The 12,307-nt window shown below is 36.2% G+C and overlaps 1 protein-coding gene across 1 annotated transcript in view; it reads right to left on the reverse strand.

Moving 5' to 3' along the window:
• SLC41A2 (solute carrier family 41 member 2) overlaps nt 1–12,307 on the reverse strand; it is a 50,320-nt gene that overhangs the window by 16,512 nt on the left and 21,501 nt on the right. Inside the window, exons 6-7 of the mRNA XM_050915099.1 lie at nt 11,148–11,295; nt 10,500–10,579 (exon numbers count right to left, since the gene is read on the reverse strand). Of these exons, the coding sequence (XP_050771056.1) occupies nt 10,500–10,579; nt 11,148–11,295 (228 nt within the window). The remainder of the gene's footprint in view (nt 1–10,499; nt 10,580–11,147; nt 11,296–12,307) is intronic.

The raw sequence follows: 12,307 nt of genomic DNA on the forward strand, positions 1-12,307 counted from the left end.
AACAAGAAAAATGATTGAAAAGTATTAAAAACAATTCTAAAACAAACTGGCCAGCCATGGGACACTGGTAAAAGGAGGTGATATCTGCTCTGCAAAGGAAGCTGACATGCTAACCAAAACAGCCAGTGTGGAGTGTGATTTCAGGGGGTATAACATTCTCTTTTCTATTTTAATTACAGCTAAGTTGAACACATACAATCTATTTTAGCTAACTGAAAATGCAATATTCATACGTTAAGCAAAATTATTTTAAATTTCATTTGGTCTGAGTCTCAACAATCTAATATCAGTGGTATATTTTTAACACATAGAAGACAGGCAGGTGTACTGAAGTGTAAAAAGCTTCTAGAATTCATACATCCTGCTCAGTCTCAACCAGGTGACAATGTATGGTGATGGACACCAGCAGTCACACTGTCTTTTAGTTCTGTCCATTCATCTACGAATTCTTCCTTCTAATTATTTTTGAACCTTTGGGCCAATTTCAGCCACATCTGACACAAGAATAGAGATACTAACTACCTCCAAGTACAGTTAAACAAGCTAACAAAAAGGAAACAGTGGCTAGGTAAATAAAAAGAAAGATTCAAATCCATGCCCTCAGTGAGAAAAAGGCAGTAATACGAGCTGCATAGTTAACAGCATAAGCATGCCAACTGGCCAGTCAGCACCTAGCTTGGAGCTAGGCATGGTGCCTCTTGCTCAGCCAGTAGTTCAGTGACACCGAAGAGGTACGATGATGTTGTGGAAAGCAGAAGGAGAATGGAGAGAAAGTTGTGAGCAGTGGTTATTGCAGAGGCATGAGGCCATAGGAAACACCAGGGGTTGAAAGGGCTATCCAGTGCTCTAAAACCTCAGGATACAAATCAGCACGGAATCAGGTTTCATCATTCTGCTAGTCATAGAATAACTTGTATAAAGCTGTGCTTGCATTGAATGAATCACTTCAATATGCACAGAGATACTCCGTTTGTTTTGTAACAGCAGTTACTGTGCATGTGAAGTTATCTCGGCAATATCAGATTAATCAGATCCCTGCAAGAAGCAGAAAACAGATAAAACTGCGTAGGTGGACAAGATGTCAATACACAAAATTGTTAGCTTCTCGGCATCTTCTGAATGCATAAAATGGTCATGTGCTCAGTAGCTGCTCATATTCTGAAAATCTCTGTGGACATACATGAGGACGGTTTACATGAACATTTAAGTCAGAAAATCTTTTTTCCTGGAAAACAGTATTGCAGTCATCATAGCAAATACTTTATAATAAAGACTAACTTTGTTAGCTTCTTTTCATTCTCATGAGAACTAAACACAGAGGAAAATAATTTCTTTCAAAAGTAAAATCCTGCAACTGTTACAGCATTCCTCTCAGAACAACAGATGTGTTTAACTTCAATATGAGAGTGCTACTTTGTCAATAAGCAGAAGAGACTTCTGCTAAAGTGTGAAGGATGTCATGCTGACTTACAACATTAAAAGAAAATTGAAAACCTCATCATTTTATCGAGCCAGTTAAGGGCTAAGCAAGAATACTTCTTCTGAAAATTATCATAGTTCTTTTTTGTCTAACAAGCACAGAAAACCGTATTCAAAGTAGAGCCAAAACCATGGCATGTATTTGCGAATAGGCCTACAGGCATGATTCTATTAATCATTATCTGGAAAAAGGACTTTTTTCTAATAATAGAAGTAACCATGCTATTTGCAAAACCACATTAAAAGTACTTTACATCAATGCATCTTAAAGAATATTTCAAAGCGAATCTGTGTCTCATAACCCTCATTACAGGTTAAAAAAAAAAAAAAGTTCAGGGAAGCTAGATGGGTGTTGCTGATGCAGACTAGTCTGAGACCATCCAATGGTCTGGGTAACACACCGGGATGTTTTTTTCCTCAGATCTTATACTGCATATTTTGACAAACAGGGTAACATTTTCCAGGGAAAACTGGGAGGAGTGGCTGATAAGACCAAAGGGTTGTACTGCCATTCAGAAGGAACTGGATAGGCTGGAGAGTTGGATCGAGAGGAATCTCATGAAGTTCAACAAAAGGAAATGCAAAGTCTTGCATGTGGGTAGGAATAACCCCATGCACCAGTACAGGCTGGGAACTGACCATCTGGAAAGCAGCTCTGCAGAGAAGGACATGGGGGTCCTGGAGGGCAAGAAGTTGACCAGGACCCAGCAATCCACATTTAGGGCAAAGGTCAACAACATCCTGGGCTGCATTAGGAAAAGCATCACCAGCAGGCCAAGAGAGGTGGTGCTTCTTCTGTACTCTGCACTGGTGAGGCCACATCTGGAGTACCATGTCCATTTCTGAGCTCCCCGGTACAAGAAATGGACTCACTCCAGTGAGTCCAACACAAGGCCACAGGGACTGCAGCATCTTTTATATGAGGAGAGGTTGAGAGCTGTGACTGTTCAGCCTGGAGAAAAGAAGGCTCAGGAGGATCTTATCAATGTGTATAAATACCTGAGATGAGGGATGAAGATAAGGGAGCCAAGCTCTTCTCAGTAGTACCCACTGACAGGACAAGAGGCAATGAGAAAAAATTGAAACAGAAGATATTCCATCTGAACACAAAAAACTCTACTTTTTTTATGGTGAGGGTGGTCAAACACTGGAACAGGTTGCCCAGAGAGATTGTGGAGTCTCCATCTGTGGAGATATTCAAAACCCTACTGGACACAGTACTGGACAACGTGCTCTAGTGGATCCTGCTCAAGCAGGGGGTTGGACTAGATCTCAAAAGGTCCCTTCCAACCTAAATGCTTCTGTGATTTTATTAAAAAGTAAATAAAGCCACCTCTTCCTCCCAACTCTATGTCAGCTATGTTTCAAATGAACAGAGCAAGCACTCCTTGCTTATTGCTTTTGGAGAACAGATGTATCCATCTAACATTAGTTAAGGACTCTAAATTTTGAAACTTGAGCAGACAAGGTACTTGTCTTCCTGTGATTTTCCAAGGTAGCTCACCGTCTTTCAGACACTGTTGGGAGCCCCTTGCTCAAGGTTTTAGTTTATCTGCAGAAGGTGAGGCACCCAGAATCAAGGTGTTCCAAAGCCAAAGTTCATAGTAAATGCAGCCCTCTAGGTTGTATATTAACCTATCTGTAAATGCTCCATGGGTAGAATTGGTATAAATTATGATGCAGTCAAATAATACTACTACTATTCTTCTTCTCAGACCTCTAATTCAATGCCACAAAGTATTGCCTAAATAAACATTACTCTGATATTTTGTTTTATCCTTAGCATATAATGAATGCTTGATAGTCTTATTTAGTATCCATTATTCAAAGCTTGAACTGAATAGAGACTTACTAGTTTCCTTTCTGCTTTTCAGTGGTGCTTGTCACTATAAATCTGAATGCTTTACAAACATTAATGCATTTATTTTTAAAACATACCTGTGAAGTGATATTTTTGTACTATCTGCAAAGAGGATTTTTCAGTTTTGGATACCCAATGTAAAATATTTAAGTGTTTTTTTTCCAAAATGTTTACGTATTTTAAGCAGATTTCTCAATTATTTCATTTGTACCAATGAATGTTTAGTATTTCTGCAGCTCAGATCCAGAATCTCTAATCAGGGATTCCAGAAAAAGAGAAGAATTAAGTTACTACTAATCAGTAAAAGATCTGGTTTAAGGTACTTGTTTAGCACCAGGGGAGAACTGTACGAAAGGCAAGAGCAATTTCCCAAAGCAGTATTCAACTACCTTATTTATAAAGTCACCTCCTCTCCTGTAGGTCCCCATCTCATTCTTCCTTTTCTTCTTTTTCTTAAATACATATAAATGAATACGGGTTCCTGCAGAAAACTGCCTCCTATGAAAGTACTGAGAGCACAAGATAAAGCCTACATACTCAGCTTTAATGACCAGTGCCACAACTGTTCACAAGACTATAAAGAACAGCTGCATGATGGGGCACACAAATAATTGTGTAAGAATGGGCAAACCATATGCATACCAATTCATTGAGATTAAAGATTTTTAGAAATCCAGTTCTATGGAGAGAGATTAATCAGCCACAGAATACTGTGTTGTTCCCAAGCACCTACAATATAGCTTGTGCAATGGGACTAAAATCAATTAATAGCCACATAAGGGGAGAATTAGGCCAACACAATTCCCAAACTGATTTTTCTTGTAAATCTACCAAGAGAAGGAAGGCAAGAAGATTCTCACTTTTGCATGCTCCTGAGCACAATCCATAGTTCAAAATAGTCAGTTTTGCCAATTAGTCTTTTTGGAGTTCAACAACTTGCTTTTGCATGTCATTTGTATTATAAAAATGAAATAAAAAAGAAGGAAAAGAATCTTAGTTACAATAGTGACCAAAAGCTCTAAATTGTTGAATGATCATATTACCTTTCAGAAAATTCAAGATCAATATTTGCTCTGACCTCTCTACCACTAACTTCAAAAAAATCATGTTTTATGCAAGTGAAATACTTAGATTAGAAGCCTAGCTTAACTAGCTACCTTTTTATGTTGTTTTTTCATCCATATTTCTTCTATCTTCCTTTTTACTTTGTAGCATTTCTTTTAATACTTAAAAATGTTTGGGGGAAAACAGTTGGAATTATTAGCTTTTCCTATATAGATGTTCTTTAAGGGAAGTCTTTGAGACAACATTATCTATGCAAACTATTACATCTTATGTTTGATTTGACTCATAAATCATTTCTTTCCTATGCCTAATAAAAAATTGTTCCTTGACTGTCAAAAAATGAAAATATTCTGGATACAATTTTGTTGTGAAAACTAATGATTACTGAAATCTTCTAAAAAATTTACAAGTAAGACTAAAAGAACGAACACATATCTATAATAGAATAGAATATGCAGATTTACATGTACAGGTTAGCAACTAAAAAGCAGTAAAACTATCACCCAATAATGCGTCAGAAGTAAATATCCAAAATCAAAACCCTCCTCCTTTTTCATGCCAAAATAAAGACTGAATTATAAAGTTCTCATACAGTATAGGTTCCTTCTGAGACTATCATATTCTTTCCAATTCAGGATGCAGAAAAATTAATTTGCTACCCGGCCAAATTGCTCTACTAACATACAGGTACACTAATGTTTTCCTTTGTAATTTACAGAGGCAAATTTCAGATGCTCAGCTGTCTGAAACAATAGTTATCTTCTAATCAAAGCACTACTCTGTTGTGTAAAAGCTGACAGTACAACTATGCTATAAGAGATTAAAATATATAGTTATTAAAAAATGTTGGTTTTTTTTTTTGAGGAGGAATGGTTTCTGGGTATTCTCTTTCCATATTCTCCAAAAAAATTTACAGCAAAAGCTCTCTGAAAAACCTGAAAGTCTGTCATTCAATTTATCCTACTAATAGATAAAAAAGGTATGGTTTGGGGAATATATTACATAAGCTTAACTTTCATCTCCCAGACAACAGACATTCAGTAAGTTTTGTGTTAAATTTTCTCATATGGGTTTCTCATATTCCTTGATCTACATTTATTCCCTCCAGATATCAAATACTCTTACAATATGTACAGCCAAAGAGTAAGAAATATTATAACAGGTTTGTGTTACCCTTGAAGAGTATTGCTTCAAACCATCTGCAAAGGCAAGTTTTTCTACATAAAGCCTGCAAAGCATTTCTGATTTTCAGGTGTTTTCAGAATTAATTTGCAGAACCTCCATTCTACAAGATGCATAAAAATGGGGTAAAGTCTACCAACATGTTGGTTATTATGCAGTAATTCCTGAAATGCAAATACTTAGAACATATCTCACAATGTTTGTCTAAGCATACAACGAAAATGGAGAGGAAAGTGGCTCTATCTGGTAACTGCACCTTAGTTCATTTCTGCTGCATATTCAGAAGCATATAATTGTTTAAGGCATTACCTTTTTTCTGCACAAAAGGAACTCAGCTACTTGCAAATTGCAATTCCTGAGCTGAATTCAACACGCTATGATGCTGTAAGAGGATTTGCAAATTTTAACCATCTCATCCATTAGAAAACATAAAGATCAACTTAAGTATCTAGGCTGAAGCACAGGCACGCTTGGACTTAGTTATTTTATTCAGAACTTCAGTACATGAAACACAGACATCTAAATCTCAAGTAGTTTGTAAGTACCACAATGGCTGAAACCTGAAAATGATTTATTTATTCTTAAAAAGCAGAGTTACAATGTAACCCAACCAACCAAAGAATTAAAAATAATGATTCATCTCAAGAAATGTGTTTAACAGGGGAAAAATGAAAAAGCATTTGTGAAATACTTCTGGCCACCAGCAGTAAAGCTGACTATAAATGCCTGTCTGCTTAAGAACTATTTTAATATTCTTGGCAAATATTTGCAGTTATTGTTAATAGGTAGGAACCTTTGAGGTTGCTCAAATTGCAGACCAATATTTCTGAAACCAAAAGATTTATGGCTCCACACTGTAACATATGTGATGAAAGTAACGTGTCTCACATCTAAGAATATGCAAACCATCTAGACAGAAGCAGGTTGAAAGCTACTTAATGGCGCACACAGGAAGCCTAACACCTGACAACTTTGTAGTGCATACTGTTCAGGATTTTGAGATACGACAACTGGCACTGAAAAAAACAGTGACAGCTTGAAATCCTGGACAAATTTACATTGTCCTCAAATTTTGGCTGAACACAATCCCAATAGGTTACAATATTTCTTTCAGGTTTCCCTGGTTTCTTTCAGGTTTTCTGTCATAGCAGCAACAAACTTTAAGGTAAGAGAAAGGAAAAGGCATCTGAAAAGCATTTTGAGGGTGAAACCCTCAGTTCCTTTCACTACTTAGGCTTACAATGAGAATTCCAAGGCCAAGAAAGCACTGGTAGAGAAGGCTTTCTGCAAGAGTAATATTTAAAAAGCCATCTGTTAAGTGGTCTAGCACACCTTTTATGTCAGTAAATGAGTGTCAACAGATGTGCTTTTTTAACTGAAAGATTTCCTAAACCTCAGTTTACTATGCTATACTGACCAGCAATATCAAAAGGTGCCAGCAGAATTATGAAACCCAAGAGAGGCTAATCTAACAGCAACCAAGAAAATCACCTACCTACAATTTCCTTTTCCAGGAGGTGTACCATAAAACAGGCCCACTCTGCATCCTCTACACAGAACATATTTTCTCCGTATTTTCCAATAGAAATGCCTCTATCCTTAGAATTCTGAGGGCTGAGGGGGTTAGCACATGCACATACAACTCTTACACATTACTCCCCCCTGCTCTTTTGTGGATGAGGGAAAACCAGAATTCCTTAGTGCTTCTGTTGTTACCCAGTGGCACTGCAAAAGCATTATCACTATTGGTAGTAACAGGCCATGGACTTCAGCCTAACTTTACCTTATGCTACAATTGCAAGACTCTAGTCTTGGCCTAGTAGGCTTGTTGCGAGCTTGTTATGAGCTCCAAAATGGAGCTTGGTATGAGGTTTCTCTTCTTACAATGTAGTTTAAGTTTGGGATAATAGCAAAGGTCCTGAAAATACGGACACAGGACTATAAACAACCCACTGATGGTCCACTACTAGTCACTGAAGAAGTTTAAACTTTGAGAGCTGGGAAAAGACTGCTTTATGCATAACAAGAAAAGGAGCTAAGCATGAAAAATCCAGATGAACAATGGAGTAAGGCACCCGGTGTGGCTTGGAAAGTAACATTCTCAGGCATTGCATAATAGTCCAGGGGGTACATGACAAAGGCTAAGAACAGTCTAGAAATACAAAACTTCTTATGAAAAAGCAACATTTTGAATGCGGGTCGTACAATCATCACAGGAATCATCACCACAGGAGCACTGTGGGATTGCCACAGCTACAAGCATGCCTCTTGCTGTCCCTGCCTTCCTGAAGGACTCTTTCTCTCCCTTCCTGCTCCAATAGCCCCAGCTTTCCCTCTCTTCCACCTGCCTAATTCTTCAAGGATCTTCTGACCTGTCAGCTAATCATCCAGGGCTACGTATAGCTTTTGGCTAGTTCTTTTTCTCTAAAGATAGTTCAAAAGAATGTATGTACATTGCCTTAATTCTGTTGATAAACTTATGAAAGAAAATAAGAAACAAAGTGGTACATTTACCCTTTTCTCTAGAGGAATGTTTATAGTAAGCTGTCATTCTTAGCAATTAAAATTATTTACTTAAGTCCAATCATTAGCTAAAAATGTTAAAAAGGTAAAATGCAAACACACAGGCAAATCCAGGTTTCACAGCCAATTCCTGTGAAAGAAAATGACCTTGAATAGGATACATAGTTCCAGTTACAAGAGCAGTCCATAACTGCTACCGGGTAAAAGACCATCATCATTGCAACATCTGGTAGGAGCATGAGGCCTTGAGAAAGGCATGTATCCATGAGACTTGTATCCATTGTAGGTAGCAAGTCTAGAATAAGTGAGTCTATAGAGAAAAACCAGAAGTATTCTGGTACTGTACTGGACCAGAAATAGAAGCCTATGGGGAAACAGTAAGAAACAATCACCAGACAGTTGTTGGCTTTTGTAATCAAGGGATATCATCTAGGAAAGCAGGACCACTGGTAAGAGTACTGGTTTGGGTACACCTGCCTAAAAAGAAAAACCAATCCTCTTCTCTTAGGAAGCAAATCCAGGGGTTACCAAAAAGGACTATTATAAGAAAAAGTTAGAGATATAAAGCTGAAAAAAGTTGAAGATCAACATGTCTGCCCTGCTCTTTAGGCATTTGGAAATCAAAATGGACACACACAAAAGGTAGATGCAAGTACTTGCAATTTTGAATTAATATAAAGGCGAGGCACAGGCAAGGAAGCATAAAGGCTGAAGTGTAAAGATTAATTTACAGTTAGCAAGGAACACAAGTGGCAACACAGAAATGTTTCATATTAAAAGTAAGAAGAAAGGAAATATAGGACCTTAACGGGAAAGAACAACAAGCAACATGCTCTACGGAAGATTGAAATACTCAGTTCCTTTTGTCTACTGCCTTCATAAAAATGGTGATGTCTAATCACAAACTGATATGTATTAGGGCCTGAGGGTAAGTTAAATTCAGTGCACCCTTAGAGAGCTAGATGAACAATCCATGAATTATCAGTGATCATTTTTGCAAACTGATTATCTTGGAGGTTAGAGAATACCAGAGGGCTGTAATGGGGAAAACAGAAAATATATCTTTAAAAAGGGCCAAAAAGGATGATCTGGGGAATCTGTATATCAGTGAAATTTATATTCCTACATAAGTATTAGAACAAATTATTAAAAAGACAATTTATAAGCATCTAGAAGATAAGAAAGCTGTAAAACGAGAGCTAACATGAATTTGCCAAGAACATGCTTCTGTCAAGACAATACAATTTCCTCCTCTAACTGAACAGCTTGCCTAATGGTTGCAGCATCAGATATACTAACTCAACTGTAGTAAAGCTTATCAAAATGTTTTGGTGCTATGCCATGCTACATTTGCATTAGCAATGTGATTCAAAACTAAAACCTAGTGTCCATATTAACATTTTATTGTCAAGGTGGAAAACAAGTGGTCATAATTCATTTATTTGATAGCTTAGAAAACAGAATAAAATATACCCATATGGAATTTGCAAAGGTCACATTAAGTCAAAAGCACTTTGTAAGCCAAAAATTAGAAGTCAGAATCATCTTGGTAACTGGAGAAATGGTTTAAAAATCAACAATACATAAAAATGCAAAATAATATAAGAAATCAAATGGAGAAATACAAAAGGGGAAAAGAACAGCTAGGCAGCAATACAGTGGGAACAGATCTGGTGATTATAATTATTGCAAACGAAATACATATCAAGCCAGTGATATTGTAGGAAAAAAAAAAAGCATTTTCAAACTGCATCAGTCTAATAATATATTAACTGTTCTTATAAAATTTGCCTTGTTATCATTAGAAGATAGAATACTTAAGGACCAAATTTTCACAAATACATTCTTATATGCCTGGGAAGTGCATACCAAGCATGGGAAACAACACATATTTTTCTTAAGAAATCTACTTTGCTATTTGCCTGTAGCATCCCTGTTAGTTCTTATAGCTATGTACATTACGTGTAAATAGTAAATTACTGTTTTGAAAATTTGTCCTTGGATGTTCATAAGAAAATCCTTTGAAATAAAATTTTATCTACATTTTCCTCAGCCATAACCATTTCAATATAATATTTGATCATTTAATATTTGAATATACTACTTAATATTTGAATATACTACTTCAATATTTACACTTTCAGTTTCTTAATGCATACTTTAGGATCCTACTTCTCACATTCTCTATCATGTTTTAATGGTTGTAGTAAATAAGATCAGGAAGCACTCCTTAGGTGTTCAAATCAACAACTGTTGACATCAAAATCAAAACTTGAAATTAATATACAAGATAGTAATTAGCATAACAGAAATTTACTGTAATAGACTTTTCTCAAACCAAGGTATATCAATTGATATATAGTAGCACATAATCCTGTCAGAGTCTTACCATTAATTACTGGGGTGTAAACAACAATTCCAACTAAGTTAGGATCAGATACAGTTGTGTCCAGAATAAGGCCACCAATACTGAAAAACAAAGTACAATATTTAGAATAAGGCAAGCAGGTACATTAATTAGTATTTAAAAACTTTTTTAGCAATCTGTCTTAGAACATCTTCAAGCCACAACTTTCTTCTCAATTCGTCTTTCCCTCCGCCCCATTATCTCGTTCTCAGCTACAGACTAACATCGCTACAGTTTATATATTAAAATCAACTTCTTCTATAACAAAGACCATAGAATTTCAGCCAATCACTCCACTTTTAAGATTCATAACTTTCATTGGATTAAATAATCTCTTAGCTCAGTGTATAATCTGCATTGGAAACTGCAGGAGATGAATAGCTCACCATTTCCTTCATTTGATATGGCACACTTCTGCTCAGTCGTTGCCACAAGCTACTGCTGGCTCCCACACACATTCTCATCTGTGACTTAACTTTTTAACTCCCTCATTTTGGGAAGATTAAAGTTTATTCACACTCTACATTCTAGAGGCTCCTTAAATGTTTCTTTTAAGCACAATCAGGTGTTAAATAAGATATACAGAGACACAGGATGACTATCAAGACGAAGCAAGACAAATAGACCTACCTGCTTATAACCATGGCAGTTATAACAGGCTCCCATCCTGAATGGAGAACAGTTCTGGTAGCTGGGTGTTTGGCAGCTATGACAATCCCCATCGGAGTCAGAGCCAAAAAAAAGGCACCAACCAAAGGAGATACATAGTAATATGTCTCTAAAATAAGAATATAGAAAAAAACCAAAAAACCCTGTTTTACTTTCAAGACATTCCTATATGTTTTTCCTAATTTAGAACTCTAAAATAAATTATAATCTACATCATGCCATTGAGGAATTTTAATAGTCTTTATCACTACTGTACCTAAAGTTTCAACTACTGCACTAAACAATATGGTTAACATCTGCCATCTGTGATTGCTGTCTCCCATCTTCTCAAGGACAGAACTATCTGTACAAAGAAGGAATTTTGAAGAGGATTTTTGTATGATGCTTTATGATAAAAATGCAATAAGGATGTGGAATATAAAACATTATTTTGTAACATATCTACAAAAAAGAAGAGAAACTGAATATATTGAAAATGCATTTTGTTTATACACAAATTCATAGCATATGTACACCCCCTTCTTTCCAAAGCACAGATAATATGGCAATCTTCCCAGAAATAGTATACCTAAAATGATGCAAGCACAATGTGTAATATTGAGACAGTTATATCAGTAGCTCAGTTGTTTTATAACCAGTCTGAGTCTGAAAATTCACAGCCACAATTCTGCTGCTTGCACCTATCCATCAGAATTGCATCATATTTCATAGGAACACAACTGCAAACACCAGTGAGTACCATCATAAAGCTGAGCTTTTAAGGCAAACAGCTGCCTCCACAGAAAGAATACTATTTTTTTGGATTACTTGGTTTTATAATCCCATCCACACAGAAGCTATTACAGTGATCCAAGACTTCCTAATTCAACAGTGAGGTAAATAATGGAAAATTTATCCTAATGGCAAATATATAAACTATGCAAACATTTCACTTTTGCATATACTTAGTTTTATGAGAAATGCAGTCATGTATTTAATGTTAAATACATTTTGTCTAAAATTCCAGAATTTGGACAAGTGTTAATGCAAAATACATTTTAAATTAACAGGTTGAAGTAGTTAGTGTAGAATACACAAACGCTGTACCAAAGAAGAATATTTAGTATATAAAAAAGTATTCT

Source organism: Gymnogyps californianus, chromosome 1, assembly GCF_018139145.2.
Source record: "Gymnogyps californianus isolate 813 chromosome 1, ASM1813914v2, whole genome shotgun sequence".
Classification (NCBI taxonomy): Eukaryota; Metazoa; Chordata; class Aves; order Accipitriformes; family Cathartidae; genus Gymnogyps; species Gymnogyps californianus.